This window comes from Phascolarctos cinereus, unplaced genomic scaffold (genome assembly GCF_003287225.1).
Source record: "Phascolarctos cinereus isolate Bilbo 61053 unplaced genomic scaffold, phaCin_HiC Scaffold_3;HRSCAF=262, whole genome shotgun sequence".
NCBI classification, from domain to species: Eukaryota; Metazoa; Chordata; class Mammalia; order Diprotodontia; family Phascolarctidae; genus Phascolarctos; species Phascolarctos cinereus.
In genome coordinates this window covers 170,056,536-170,072,211 of record NW_027555736.1, presented here as the reverse complement: position 1 = coordinate 170,072,211, position 15,676 = coordinate 170,056,536, and the positions used below count along the sequence as shown (strand labels likewise).

General features: G+C 43.6%; 2 protein-coding genes across 3 annotated transcripts; one reads left to right on the top strand and one right to left on the bottom strand.

Annotated features, from left to right (window-relative positions):
• Nucleotides 1-2: 2 nt before the first annotated feature.
• NEDD8 (NEDD8 ubiquitin like modifier) lies at nt 3-7,833 on the bottom strand. Its single transcript, XM_020969972.2, has 4 exons — nt 7,556-7,833; nt 776-823; nt 536-618; nt 3-377 (listed from the first exon to the last, which is right to left on the bottom strand). The coding sequence occupies exons 1-4, from the start codon at nt 7,571-7,573 to the stop codon at nt 281-283; spliced, it is 246 nt and encodes an 81-aa protein (XP_020825631.1). The 5' UTR covers nt 7,574-7,833; the 3' UTR covers nt 3-280.
• A 145-nt stretch (nt 7,834-7,978) lies between these two features.
• On the top strand, nt 7,979-15,607 carry GMPR2 (guanosine monophosphate reductase 2). Of its 2 annotated transcripts, XM_020969500.2 has the most exons (10): nt 7,980-8,119; nt 8,518-8,631; nt 8,900-9,019; nt 11,530-11,613; nt 12,016-12,189; nt 13,332-13,413; nt 13,513-13,619; nt 13,855-13,897; nt 14,787-14,946; nt 15,207-15,607. In XM_020969500.2, the coding sequence occupies exons 3-10, from the start codon at nt 8,942-8,944 to the stop codon at nt 15,394-15,396; spliced, it is 918 nt and encodes a 305-aa protein (XP_020825159.1). In that variant the 5' UTR covers nt 7,980-8,119; nt 8,518-8,631; nt 8,900-8,941; the 3' UTR covers nt 15,397-15,607. The 2 variants fall into 2 exon arrangements, with proteins under 2 accessions (XP_020825218.1, XP_020825159.1); XM_020969559.2 differs by lacking the exon at nt 8,518-8,631 and having other exon boundaries at nt 7,979-8,119.
• The last annotated feature ends 69 nt before the right edge of the window (nt 15,608-15,676 follow it).

Here is a 15,676-nt window from a genome sequence, read left to right as displayed (position 1 = left end):
CATTCCAGGAGGCTGGGAAAACTCTTTATTAACAACCAAGACACAGCCATGAGGGAAGGGGCAGGCGAGACCACAAACTAAAAACCAACAGCTAGCAAAGGGCCCTGCAGGCCCAGAGGGCCGCACTGTGGGGTCCTCACAGATCTCCCAGCAACAGACAGAAACACCTGGGCATCTGTCCTGGGGAGGAAGTGGTGGTTCTGTTGTTCCAGGAAGTGGAAGGGTGTATGGCGCATCATTATAAGTGATGGGGTAAGGGAATAAAGTAGAGGGAGGTCCATCACCGCCCAAGGCCACCTCCCCCACGAAGAGCCAACACCAAATGGAGGACTGAACCCCCCTGGATCTTGTAATCAGCAGCTGTCTTCTCGTCGTTCCTGGAAAAAAGAGGAAAAAAGACAAGATGGAGACAAAGTTTCATCCTTCTTAGAACTATTTTATAGAAAATCTGCCTCCCCATACCTCCCATTCATTTCCTGATCTCGTTCCTTTATCTGTACAACTGACATGACCTTTACTCCTACACTAAACTCACATCTGTTTGCCACTGTAGATGAGTCGCTGCTGCTGTGGAGGAATTCCTTCTTTCTCTTCTACTCGCTCTTTGATCCGTTCCACCTTCAAGGGGATGAAAGGGAAAAGGTTGCTGAGGGATGGGGCCAGGGAAATGGAGAACAGTTATAGGGAAAACACTTAGGAACACGATCAGAGCACACAGAAAAAGACAGAGGGACATGGAAAGATCATAGTAACTGAGAGGAAGGGAATACATTACCTTGTCTGTGGGTTCAATGTCAATCTCAATTTCCTTTCCTGTCAGCGTCTGAAACAGGCAAGGGCTTTATTAGTGTCTGTAGCTCAATTCACCTGTATGTAATTACTCTCCTGTTGAGTGCTAGTACCCATTAACTAGATGCACCTTATCAAAGGACTTGGATTTGGAAAACCAAACATCTCAGTTCCCCTTACATCTTTAATTATGTCAATGGGCATTAAGGTTTGTTTGTTTGTTTGTTTGGCGAGGCAATGGGGTTAAGTGACTTGCCCAGGGTCACACAGCTAGTAAGTGTTATGTGTCTGAGGCCGGATTTGAACTCAGGTCCTCCTGAATCGAGGGCTGGTACTCTATCCATTATGCCACCTAGCTGCCCCCTTTTTTTTCTAGGTTGGTTTTTTTTTTTGGCTAGGTAATGGGGTTAAATGACTTGCCCAGGTCAATGGGCATTAAAAGTTTTGGTACCTGGTCTATTTTGGACTATCTATTCCAGTCACCTCTACTTGTCATTTTTTAGAACAAAATTCCTCACCAAAATCAAAGAGAACACTGGTTCTGCTTTTGATGAGATACCAATGAGAGGTGTCCTAAGAAAACTAATTAATGGCAGAAACACAAAGACCAGATGTTACCCTGGTGTATAGATAACCATAAGGATCTTCACAGATTAACAGGGATCATCTTTGACTAGACTTCAAGAACCACTAATCATTTTCTTCTTCAAAATCTTTCTCTGGGGGCAGCTAGGTGGTGCAGTGGATAGAACACCAACCCTGGATTCAGGAGGGCCTGAGTTCAAATCCGGCCTCAGACACATAACACTTACTAGCTGTGTGACCCTGGCAAGTCACTTAACCCCACTGCCTAGCCAATAAAAAAAATAAATAAAATTTAAAAAAAATCTTTCTCTGACTTCTATCAATTTCATTAAAATTTTGAAGTGTGATGGCCCTCAACCAACTCCATTATATGCTAGTGTCCCTCACCCAACGCAAGCCCAGAACTGTACCTTCAACTCTAATTTAAAATAAAAATAATCATAGCTAGCATTTCTATAGCACAAAGGTTTTCAAAACATTTTAAAATATTTCATTTTATCCGCATAATCCTGGGATGTAGCAGCTATTATTATCCTCATTTTACACACAAGGAAACCGAGGCAGTCAGTAGTTAAATAACTTGCCCAAGGTCACACAGCTGTTAATGTCTCAACCAGATTTGAATTCAAGTGTTCCTGACTCCAGGTCTAGTGCTCTATCCACTGTGTCACCTTTGTACAATTGCGAAAATCAAGACCCAGGCTGTCTGCATATAAGCCAGATCCCTGACTTGGCCTCTACTCTTGTCAGAGGTTTTTCTGGGCTAACCAAACATTAAGTATCAATTCAACTTCCTTGTAACCAATATTTCCCCTTGCCCTCCTGCACGGAAAAGTGTGTGTGTATTTATACATTTAATTCTATTCTCACTCATCATGGATACATTCTACATCTTTGGACCATAGCTTTATCATCTTTATCCTCTACTGTGTTTCCTGAGATCACTGTTTTCAATGGTCTCCCTTTATTTCCTAACACATCCAATCTATTCTTTTCAAGAAGATATACTCTCAGAATGGGCAAAGGATAACTGGACAAATGTTACAGTGCCACACACACATTGGTGCTGCTAAACAACTTTATTTTTATTTATTTTCTACTCACATATTTGTATTTACTATACATTTGTGGGTCTAATCCACTAAATTAAAATGTAGCCACTGAAAGGAAGAAGAATAATGTTCAAACTATGCTTTGTTTATTTCTATCTAACTTGCCTAACCAAGCTACAGCACCCAATATGCACTCACTCACACATAAGCCAGGAAGATAATGGATGTGCAGTCCTCAGATTTACATCATATGATGTGAGATAGACCGTTAGAGAAAAGACTCTCTTGCCCATGTGGAAGTCATAGGATCACAGATCTAGAATTGAAAGAGACCTCAGACTCCATCTAACACAACCCTAAAGAAAAAGAATTATTTTTTTCTTTCTGTACCCCATGTACTAGCCTAGAGAAAGTCTTTAATACTTGATTGATATACAGATGAGGAAACTGACATCCAGAGAAGGTCCTTGCCCAAGGCCACAGAGGAGTTAAGTACTGAATAGACCTATAAGGGCAAATATTACGTTACCTCTTTTTCATCTGAGAGGTAAGAGGAGCAGGAGTGTAGGAAATCCTTAGCCTCTCTGGCCTCAGGTCCCGGGGGAATCTATTTCTCCAGCCTTCTTTTTCCTCATATGCCCACTTCCTACCTGGTACCAGAGTATACACAAGAGCGAGTATTGCAGGGAGCCCTTTCTTCCAAACTTCCTGTAGATACCCTCATTGCTCCCCTTCCCCTTTTTCCCTCCAGGATGCTGACCCCCATCTCCACTCTCATGAAAAGAAGCCTAGAGACCTTGCCCTACTCCAGCCTCATACTTGGCCAACGGTAAGGGAGACACTTTGAATGAGCAGGAAGTTACCAACCGCAATCTTTCCAGTAATGTGGAGGACCACTGGACTTTCCCATGTCCCCTGACATTATAAGCTCCAAACACCTGGCCATTATTATCTGACCTGCTGATACAATCTAAGGACCTATGGGCTTTGCTATCTGCCTGACTATACTCTGAGCCCCCCTGGGCCCTTATATCTGCTCTGCAGCTGAATTCTCCTGTATATTGCCTCCCCAATCAGAATGTATGCTCCTGAAGAGCAAAAACTGATCTTTCTATAATTTATTAAGCACACAGTAAATCAGGAAACTAGCAATCACGTGCTTAGTAATTACTTTGTTCATTTACTCCTCTGGAAAACTTTCATTATCTGAAGTCAGAGGAATGGAACATGCTGTCATTCTCCAGAGCACTGAGGCCCTTCATTATCTGTATATTGTGACAACTTAGGGCAGAAGGGACTAGATGCTATCAGGGCCACAGGTCCTAGAGATGAGTCCATGGTCCCAGAGCCTTCCCCTCTGGGGGAGGTGCCCATGGATGTGGAATGTTGCAGAAGCTGTCAAACACAACTGCCATTTTCCTGGCAAGCAGCTGTGCTTCCTTCTTGCCTTGGACAAGACAGTCTACCTCCTCCACTGGGGCCCTCACTCTTAACTGCTAAGTTCACTGATCTATCTGTGTGCTCCCAGTGCCCTCCTACTGCTTTCCAGCCAACTTCCTTCCCCTGACACCCAGTTTTCTGAGTTCTACTCTGAAGAGCAATCAAGTCAACATGTTAATCAGCTGTCACATAACTTGCCATTCCTGTGATTTTCCTGATCACCACTCCGCTGGATACATTATCTTCCCCAATTAGAATGTAAAGCTCCTTGAAACCAGAGAATGTCATGCTTTTGGTATTTCTTAGTGCACAGCTTGATATCTGGCACCTATAAGTGCTTAATAAATGCCTTTTAATTTATTCATCATCCGTTTTTGCCTGCTGGGTGAATTCAATCCCATTCAGCTAGTATCTGCTGAATTACTGCTTAGGTCTATGGAGGACACAAAGCACAAGACATGGTCCTTGCCCTTACCAGAGAGATGGGATATAGAAACATGAAACTATCAGACACAAAACCAAGAGGGAAGAAATAAAAAAGTATGCACTGAAGTGCTAAATTGAATAAAATTAAATATAATAATAATAGTTTTATGGAGGCTTCAAAGCTTGCACAGAATTATACACATATTATTGAATTTGATCCTCACAGCAACCCTGTGAGCTAAGTGCTATTCTTATCCTCATCTTACAGAGGAGGAAACTGAGGCACCAAGAAGTTAAAACATGATTTGCCTTGGGTCTCACACCTTACAAGTGTCTGACGCAGGATTCAAATGAATGAGATGAAGTGTATTTTGGAAAGAGACTGGTTTAAGAAGATGAATTCAGTGTTTGGTATAGTTTGAAAAGACAAAAGATGTCTAAATGGAAATGTCTAACAGGCAGATGGATACATGGGACTAAAAGGTGGGTGAAAGCCAGATTATTTGTTCAAAAAATGAAAGCAGTATCAGTATGCAGAGAAAGCACTGACTGATCCTTGAGGAATAATCAGTTTATGAGACAAAAAGAGCCAGTGAATAAGGCAACAAGGGATCAGTCAGTGAGGCAGGAAGAAAACTAAGATGGTAAATCATTATAAAAGAAAAAGATGGAAAGAATTTTAATAAGAGAGAGTGGTCAACTTTATCAAATGTTCCCAAGGAGACACAAGAGCAATTGGGATTTGGGGAGATGATCTTACTAACAGCAGTTTTAGCAGCCATAGTAAGCACAGAAGCCACATTTCCGGAGGGTTGGAAGAGAAGAAAATGGAACAAAGCCAGTAAAAGATTACTCATTCAAGAAGTTTAGCTGTGAAAGAAAGAAGATGGAAGGGGTAGTAAGACTAAATTATTTCATTTAACCCTGCATACAAGACAAAGGAATAAGAAAAGGAGTTTGTTGAGGGGTTAAGATTGAAGATGCTAGACCAAAATTAGTAAGGGGTGGAGACAAATCAACCCACAGTCAGAAGCAATTATGTGATCAAGCACAGATTTAGAGAAGAAAAAAGATATTTTTTTTCCTGAGCCTGGAGAAAAAGATGAGAGGAAAGATGAAAAGATTTATGTTAGAGTGAATATGAAGGTATGAGGGAGCCATATTGGATAGCCTCAATCTACTCAGTGAAGTAGAAGGTAGGCAGAATTGGGATGTGAGAAGACGGCTAGAGTGGGAGTATGCTAGGAAGTCAGTATTATTGCTAAGCAAAGTTGAGGGTTAGGATCATAAATTGGAGCAGAACTACGAGGTCATCTAGTTTGACCCTGTTATTTTGCAAATAAGGCCAAGAGAAATTAAGTGGCTTGCTCAAAGTCACACAGGTAACAAGTGACAGAGCCAGGATTTGAAACAGGTCTACTTATTTCGTGTCTAGTTTTTCTACTATAGCATGCCTTCTGGTTGTACCCCGTGAATGATCACTCTGCAGCTTTGGAAAAGAAAGTTTGGCAGAAATTAGGTTTGATTGGCCTCCTGAACTTTATACTACAATAAGCTCCAATGAATATATGATAAAAATATAAAAGGTCACATCATTTTAAAAAATTAGAGAAAAATAGAAGTACTTTGCAAATCTATGAGTTAGAACAGAATAGGCATAGGAGTGATCATAAAATATAAAATAAATAGCTTTGATTACACAAAATTGGAAAAGACTTGCAGGAACAACATTAACACAACTAGGATAAAAGAAGGGGGAGGTGATAGTTAGGAAAGCACTGAAATAGCTGCCCCAACCATGTAGCGTAGGCAGGAGGAAAGTTGTGGTGCTGATGGTGGGGAGAGAAGATGAACAAATGAATGGACAAGCGGATGGAAGAAGAGTGGCATCCGTTATGTCTTAGCAAATGATCCTTTGCAGTCCCTTCTCACAATAGTCTTTCCATAAAAGATAATATATGTATATATGTGGAAATGTCTACAGAATTAGGCAAGTCATTAATCAATGGTTTCCCCTTTTTTCTCCCTTCCCAAGTTTCTATCCCTTTTATCCAAGTTTATGGTATTGATTAATCAGCTGCAGAAGAGAAAAGGAAGATTTCAAGAAAGGGCAGAAAAGAAGCATCCAGTGACAGCATAATTCAGTAAACCACAATTCAGAAAAGAAGGGTTTTTCAGGAAAGATGAGCTGTTAGAAATAATGAGAAGAGAAAGTAACTTTGTATATACACAGAGCAACAGGGGCAGTTTTAGAGGAAAGCTGATGTTAGTAACAAATACCAGGCACTAAGAAATTACCTTTCAGCCCAAGGAAATGAAGCTGATAGTGGGAGAACCTGGTCACTGTCCCACTCAGAGTCAAGTGCTTTAGGAAAATACTCCCAATTTTGTCTCTTGGATAGGAGGCTTGGGATGCCACTAATGAAGTCAGTATCACTTTCAAAGATTTGGTTCAAATCCCAGTTCTATCACTACCTGTGTGATCTTGAGCACATTCTCAAATCATTCTGGGTGGGCCTCAGTTACCTCATGTATAAAATGAGGGGACTGCACTAGATAATGTATAAAGTTCCTTCCAGCTCTAAATCCTATGACCCTTAACGAATAAGCCATGGCCAACCGCTTCAGAGCCGAAGTCATGAGTGTGCACTACTGAGGAATCAGTTAAAGGAAGGGGCTGGAAGGAGAAAAGGTAAAACAGAAAGAGTCTGTTTGGTGGTCGAAGGACAAGGTTAAAAAGGCAGTGGAAAGAACACTGAATTTGGAGTCAGAAGGCGTGAGCTCAAAACCTGTCTCTGATGCTGGGGACGTTTATGACCGTGGGCGAATTAACCTTTCTGGGCCTCAGTTTACTCCTCTGTAAACTGATGCAGTACCAGACGGCCTCTTTAAGTCTCCGCTCTAAATTTATGACCCTAAATTTCAGATGTGCGCATGAGAGGACGGGGAAGCCCTTCAGACACCCAGAGACATGCACCCAAACCCAGCCGTGAGCTAGCCAGAGAGCAACGTCGGCGGAAGGGAGCAGGCTGGAGGCGCGGCCCTGACGCCCCTGGCCCGACTCGGGGCTCAGACTCAGGCCTCTCGAAGCCCCCCAGGACGGGCTCTGCCCCAGTTTCCCATCACCGCTCGCGCCCCGCCTCGGGGTTGTCAGTGTCCTATAACCCTGGGGAAAACGCCTGGCTCTTTGTTGCTCTGTCTGTCAGGGTTGGAGCAATCAAATCCCGTCCCACTGCTTCCCAGCAAGGCTTAGAGGCTCCCACCTTCACTTTGATCAGCATCTTCCCCCTGTAGCCAAGCTTCTTGTGGATGAATTGCTGCTACTGCTGCCGCCGCGGCTGCCTCCGCTCACCAGCACTCCGCCTGCAAGAGATTTCCGCTTCCGGGTCACCGTTTGGACTCCAGGCCTTTGGAGCCCTCCGATCTGATTTCCTAGCATCAAATGTTCGGGAATTCCGTCCCTCCCTCTTAGCGATTAGGTGAACAAAAAGGGCGACCGGTTAGTTATGTCGGACCGGCCGCCTTCGAGGAACTGGAAATCTCCACAGCTCGAATTCTTCCGGCCAACGAACAAAAGACTACATTTCCCATCATGCCCTGTGGCGGTCCGGCCAGGCCCGCTCCACCTCTGGACGTTGTAGTTTTTCCCACCATAGTTCTAACGTCTACCCGACTTGGTGGACTCGGTTTCCCAGAAGTCCACGCGAGACTCCCCTTAAGGCCTTAGTTTCTAAGGGAGTCGTCTTTGCCAGGTGAAACTGAGAGACCCCGAAGGGAGATGCGCGTGGCCTGTTGCTAAGCTAGTGGAACTTGAGTCAATTGCTAAGGTGGGTGCCGCACCCGGAAGTAGGTCCCTCTATTCCGGAAGTTGTCCCCCTCCTCTGTCACGTTTTTCACCTCTAAATTTTCCTGCTTCGGTTTGAGGGTTGCAGGGAGAAAAGGAGGAGGGATAATGTGGGAGAGGTGTGCTCGGTGGGCATAAGCGAAGCGTCACCTGCCATCTCCTTCCCCAATAAATACTTTAGTATGTCGATCCCTGAAGTAACAAACGGTAAGGTCAGAGGTTACACGAGAGCGAGGACTATGGTGTGACTTTTCGGGGATAATAAGAGAGCTACAATGTTGCAGCCCGAGCAAAGCCGTGGGACTATGAGATTGAGGATGCCTGGCTCACCACACCAGGGCACCCCCTCACACCTTCAGTCACCTCCCTTCTGACCTTCAGGTACCTGTTTACAGCCACGATCCCACCATGCCTCATATAGATAATGACGTGAAGCTCGACTTCAAGGATGTCCTGCTGAGGCCCAAGCGAAGCACCCTTAAGTCCCGCAGTGAGGTGAGGCTGGGAGTACTCCACTCTGTTATTATTGTCTATTCTACCTTGGAAAAGCAGTTTCACCTAGTGGGAAGTGTGTGCAATTTGGAAAGATCAAAGTTCAAATGCAAGTCACCTGACCTTTTTTCATATATATTATTATATATGTGTGAAAAAATATATATTATATACCATGTACCTAGCAGGATTTAAAGTTGTACATTTTAAAGCACTATTATTTTAAATAGCTATTATTACAACCTCTCTTCTTCCCCCTTTCACTGTGCAGGTGGATCTCACAAGGTCCTTTGTATTCCGGAATTAAAAGCAGATGTACACAGGGATCCCCATCATTGCTGCCAACATGGATACTGTTGGCACCTTTGAGATGGCCAAGGTGCTCTGTAAGGTAGGGTGCAACTTATTCTCTTCCTGAAGTGATCCAGTGACCCCAAGCTGTCTGCAGAATTTCCCTCTCCAAAGTCAGCTTTATACCATGGGCAGTCAGTCCTGCCTTTGGACAAGAGTAGACCAAGATGCACATTTGACATCTTTAAGGAGTTTTTTATTATTTTAGTTATAGAATTAACCATGTAATCTCTTAACACACCCACAAAATATGTAGGTTTTTTCCCCCTTTTCTCCCACCCCCAACATAAATACAGGCATGCCACCAATAGAATTGTTCTTAATGTCATTTCACAGTAACACTGTGAATAACATTATGACCAAATCCCATTGTAAAGTCACAAAACACTGTTGTACTATGATTTCTCCAGTCAAGTCACTCATTTATTCATGAGATTGCTTTTATGAAATTAACTACCCTTTGTTTTCACTAGAACAATTAATAACATTAGTGTATCCCTCTGTGAATAAAAGCACACCCCTCTACCTATGCCAATGTCCAGGCATACCTCCTCCCTTCTTTCATATGTCATAATTGTGGCAGAACCATAACTCAGTAAATATAGTGAGATCATTAACAACTTATTAACTAAAATAGTAATAAGCTTTGGGCAGCGGGACTGGTGTTAATTTTTGTATTGCATCCAATATGGCATGTTTTTTATGTACACAGCATCTTATTGAACATCCTATTTGAAGATTTTGCTGCTGACAATTTTACAACCAAATGCAGCCGGGAAGATAGATGAGTGAACTTTTCTACCCTGGGCCCATACTATAATCCATTGGTTAGTGGCTGTCTCCATCAATGGATCTGTCTGTTGGCATGCTTTTTTACTGCTGTAATCCTTTATAGCTTACTTTCATTTCTTGAAAAAACATGGCTTTGCTGTGTTTAAGATTTCTGCTCAATATGTCCTCAAGGAGAGTGGCCTCCGAGTCAAGGGTCAAGAATATGTGGGTTTAAGTCCCACCCCTGAAATATGGTAGTTTTGTGACCCTGGGCAAGTCACTGGACACAAATTAGTTCCTCCCTACTCCCAGCTCTAAGACAGTAACTTGCAGAGCAGGTAGCAGGAACCTGCCTGCCTGCATTGGTAGAGGGAGTTTCCTTACCAAGAGTTCCTTGCCTCTTGTGTCGTAAGCTGCAGCTTGCCATCAGCTAATGTGTGGAAGTTGTGCTATTGTCCATTTCCCATATACCCTTCTCTAGTGTGCCTTCCCCAGGACAGCTGGTTTGTGATGAGCATGATTTCAGTGCTAATGAATTGGGTGCACTGTCAGAGTTTGTCACACTGTATGATTTCTAGGATAGCTTGTATTCTGAGGAGTGCTAAAGAAACCAGATAAGATAAGTGTGCTACTTACAAGTCTCACAGCTATAACATAACAAAGACTGGACACATTAAGCAGCTGTACTGTAAATGTTTAGTCTGATGCAGCATTCTGTCAACATTTCCTAAAGGGAATCTTCATTTCCTGAACCCTGGTTTCTTGGTCTGTCAACATATTGTTTGGGATTATGTGGCTTAAGAGTGAACTGCATTGCCTGCTTTTAGCTCATATTGCTTCTTAACATCTTTAGTCAGGTAAAGGTTTTGTTGGTACAGGCTAGTACCTGACTTCTTCAGACATGATGACTTAACATTGAGTTAACTTTGCCAACCGCCTTTTCTTGCATGTTCATATGTATGAACTTCTAACAGTCATGGGCCACAAATATTGGAAGCCATTCAGTTTTTGAACTAAGGAACAAGGGATTTGGCTTGAAGGCTCATCATTGTGTCCTTGAACATGAATGTACATAGATATTTAATAAAATAGATCATCAGTTTATCAGGAAACAAAAAAATCTGCCCTTCTCCATTTCGGTGGTTATAGAGGATGTTATCAATGCCCTACTATTGTCAGACAGCACCTTAAGGGTATAAGGCAATTTCTTTGGGCAGCCAGTTACTGAAATGTTGCCAGTTTCACTAGACACAAAGACTATAGGGAAACATGTTAACTTAGCACCATTGGCCTTATAAAATGTCCAGGCACCTAGACTCTCACATTCTAGTTGATGCCTGCAAATTCAAGAGCCCAGCATCTTCACTGTTCATCTTTTGTGGCCCTGTGCCGGGGTAAGCTCACATGGTACTCCTGGAGCCCCTGCCAGCCTCACAGGAGGAAGGACAGTCTCTTGGTCCTGTCACACTGCACCAACTGCTCATTACCATATTAACTCCCTATCAGCATTGAAGCAGGCAGGATCAGAGTAGATGCCAGCAGATGGGATCCTAAACAGGCAGATGGGAAGTTACAAAACAGTTACTTATGGTGATAATCTTTGGTGTGAGGTCTGTGGTGGACAGAGGATTGGATTGTCAACTACAACTTCAAGCTCAGCTACTGACTACTCAGTTGCTTTTCCACTTCAACCCCAAAGGGGATAATTGCATAAAGACTTAAAGGAGAAAAGCTTTATAAGGAGGTTAAAATCATTCTGCTATCTTTGCTTCTCCTCAGTTCTCTCTGTTCACGGCCATCCACAAACACTACAGCCTTGAGCAATGGAAGGAATTTGCTAGTCAGAATCCTGACTGTCTAGAGGTAATGTGGGACCCTATCCTATTCTATCCCCACTCCCACCAGCCATATAAAGAATCTTCTTTTTCTTCAGGGATCCAGCCCCATCACTTCCAACTCTGCCTGCTTTCCCCTAGCTATATCTCTGATCCTTTCTCTTGGTCAGTTATCCATAATATGGTTCTCACCCATCAGATCAGAAATTTAATGGCCTTTTTTCAGTCTGTCCTTTGATAATCTGGTGACAGCTATGATCCTCTTCTCAGAATAAAGTTTGTTACTTACAATCATAAATGAAGGAAATGCTATTTCAGTTTGAGGTTGGTGAAAATAAAGATGTAATTTTTTCCACAAGGTCCCCTTATAGGGGTCTGCAGAACCTGTAAGAATCCCTGCTTTAGATACTGATGACTATTTCTTCTTTAGCATCTGGCTGCCAGTTCAGGAACAGGCCCTTCAGACTTTGAACAACTAGAACAAATCCTTGAAGCAATTCCCCAGGTGAAGTACATCTGCTTGGATGTGGCCAATGGCTACTCGGAGCATTTTGTTGAATTCCTGAAGGGTGTTAGAAAACGCTTCCCGCAGCACACTATTATGGTATGTCCTTGCTTTTGATGCACATTTTGGCAAATCCTGGCTTGCCTTCACCCCATCCTACCTGTTCCCCTTATAGAATTATAGGATTTAGAACTGGGGAGACCACAAAGATTATCTAGTCAAACCCCTCCATTTCACAAATGAGAAAACTGAGGCACAAAAGAGCTAAATACTTTGCCACAGCTCCTCCTTCTTAGAGAATTTCTGCCCTCATCTTATACTACTATGACTCTTAACTCTGCTCTAGTGCTTCATATACAGGGTGGCCCAGAAGGCTAAAGCTGCATTCTGATTTTGGAGCCACCCTGTATTTCTTGGTTGATAAAGCATGCCTGACACTTTAGCCCTTGAGAAGCTCTTGGCCTTTGTAAACCGACTGTCTGAAACAGCACTTTGCAAACCATTATGGAATCCTTTGCACCTCTGATACATATTGGTCTGCTCACTGAGGCTCAGGTGTGCCATGGACACATAAAAGGAGGTATATGGAACATATGATAGTTGATTCTTGCATATTATGGCTAATTTCCTCTTTACGCAGTATTTTAAAACTATATACAAGAGAATTCTGCAGGGTGAATGGCTGCCTTGCTTCATCATTCTGTAAAGGCTTGACAGGAGTCAGGTTAGAGTTGTGTCCGCTATGAGGTAGCCACCCACTCAGATCCAAGAGGTGGCCCCAGAGGGGGACTCCAGCTTCTTGGACCAGTCCATTTTCCTCCTCACTGAATTGTCCTCCATGTCATACCACATAATCCAACTAATCTTGGCATTGAGGCCAGTGGGCAGGCAGTTCACTAAGGTGGATTCTAGGCTTTAACCCTGGTACAATGGTGCCATGCCAATCACCAAGACTAGTTAATGCATATGAGTCAGAACTTGCTTAATACAACTGAAATAGGTATTGAAATGGCAAGAATATAAACAGAGGACACTGGGAAATGCCTGCTGGGCAAAGGAAATTGAAATGTATTCTTAGGGACCTTTCATAGCTAGAACTGCCACAATGTTGCCTTAAGCACAATCAAGGATACATTTTAGCTCTCCTTTAAAACATCCTAGTTCTCCATGGGAAACAATTCACCCTTTCAAACCCCAAGCCTTGTTTTACTATACCATTTTCCTTGCTCTCTGCCCCTCAGGCTGGGAATGTGGTGACAGGGGAGATGGTGGAGGAGCTGATCCTGTCTGGGGCTGACATTATCAAAGTAGGAATTGGACCAGGTAAGCTCTGGCCTCACCCTGTTAACAATACAAAAAGCAATTTAGCCCAACTGCTCTTCCTGTGATTTTAGACACCTTTCTCCCTGTCCCTGTCTATAGGCTCTGTGTGTACCACACGAAAAAAGACAGGAGTGGGCTACCCACAGCTCAGTGCTGTGATGGAATGCGCTGATGCTGCCCACGGTCTCAAAGGCCACATCATTTCTGTAAGTTACAGGGGAAGGAAGAGGGAACTAAGAGTCAGAACACATACATTTTCTTGGATCTGGGAATAAATGTCCAAGAACTTGGGGAATAGTGAGCCAAGACTCTTCAGCTCCTCCCCAATTTAACTGTCATAGGGAAATTTAATAGTTGTATGGAAAAAGAGGTCTAGGAAAAAAAGATCAGGGCCTGGACTATTTTGAGCTGCCATCTTCTCACTAGAGCTCCTCCCCACAGGATGGAGGCTGCAGTTGTCCTGGAGATGTGGCTAAGGCTTTTGGTAAGTAGTTGGGCTGGGGCAGTAGAAGGAGGACCACTTACGGTCAGGCCCAGAAAGGCCTTGGGAAGCCCTTCAATTTAACATATTCCATTTAGATCCTGCTGAGTCTTCTTAAAGCCTGTGGTAAGGGGCAGCTAGGTGGCACAGTAGATAGAGTACCGGCCCTGAAGTCAGGAGGACCCGAGTTCCAGTCCAGCCTCAGACCAAACACTTGACCCGCACTAGCTGTGTTAGCTGTGTGACCTCAGGCAAGTCACTTAACCCCGACTGCCTCACTTAAAAAAAAAAAGCCTGTGGTAAGAACCAAGGCCCTCCCACCCTAATGCCTGTGTAATTGGCAGTGCTAAACTGGAGAGGCTGCATGAGAGAGTGAAGACAGCACTTGATTTGCAATTAAGAAGTAGGTTGCTATCCCAGCTCTGCTACTTACTATGCTGTGACCTTGGGAAGGTTGGTCAACTTCTCTAGGTCTGTTTCCTCTTCTGTAAAGGAAGGAATTGGAGCAATTACCTTTAAGGTTCCTTCCAACTCTAAAATCCTATGATTTGACAAAGCTCCAACAGCCCTTAAGTAAGGGAATGATTAACTGGAAAAAGAGAAGAAAAATGTCCTGGAGATGGAAGCAACAGCAAGAGGGTGATTTTTGACTTCTAAGTCAGACGGGGAGCTATTGTCATTTCCAAACCCTGGGGCTAAGCATAAGAGTAATAATGAAGGGGCCAAAGCAGAGTAGCCTTCCTCAGCTTTTAGGGATTCTGGCTCCTGTCAAGGAAAGGGTCCCAACTATATTTAGGCCTGAGTGAAATTTGGTGTTCGGTGGGAATCACTTCTGTAGGGAACAGATGCCTGAATTAGACTGAGCCCTTTCCTTTTTCCCCAATGCTGACAGGAGCAGGTGCTGACTTTGTGATGTTGGGTGGCATGCTGGCTGGTCACACCGAGTCAGGTGGTGAACTAATCAAGAGAGATGGCAAAAAATACAAACTTTTCTATGGCATGAGCTCTGAGGTAGCCATGAAGAAGTATGCTGGAGGTGTTGCTGAGTACAGGTATGATAGTAGATAAGGTATACAGGTGTATTCAAGAACAGGCACTAGGATGCTGCTGAATGGCTCTTTAGGATACAACTGAGAGGGAGAGGAAAATCAGTTTTAAAGAAGGGCCAGTCAGTGCCTAACAGGAACAGACAGTGCACATATAAGAGGAAAAGTGGGGAAAGGAGACTAGGGGTCTGTGGCTGAGTGATTGGCAAGGAAGAGTGCTGGAAGCAGAGGAATAGAAGTTATAATAAACTCTTCTTCTGTTCCAGGGCCTCAGAAGGAAAAACAGTAGAGGTGCCCTTCAAAGGTGAGGTAGAACATACAATCCGGGACATCCTGGGAGGGATCCGTTCCACGTGCACTTATGTTGGGGCAGCCAAGCTAAAGGAGCTCAGCCGACGCACTACTTTCATCCGGGTCACCCAGCAGGTGAACCCCATCTTCGGCGATGAGAGCTAAGGGCAACACTGCCTGCAATGAATGGCACCAGCATCCCAAGCAGGGTTTGCATGGAGAACCCTAATGCTTTTCAGCCACCATGGATTATCTGGATCAGCGATTTGTTGTTATTTTCTGGTCCCCTTAGGGCCTTTTAACACCTCCATACTTACTAGGGAGGAGGCAGGGAGGGAGAAGAGGGTTATCAAATAAATATCGAGTCTGGAACTGAGTTATAAACATACTATGCTGAGATTTCCTGTATCAGGAGAGAACTCAAAGCTTGGGCTACATCACTCAC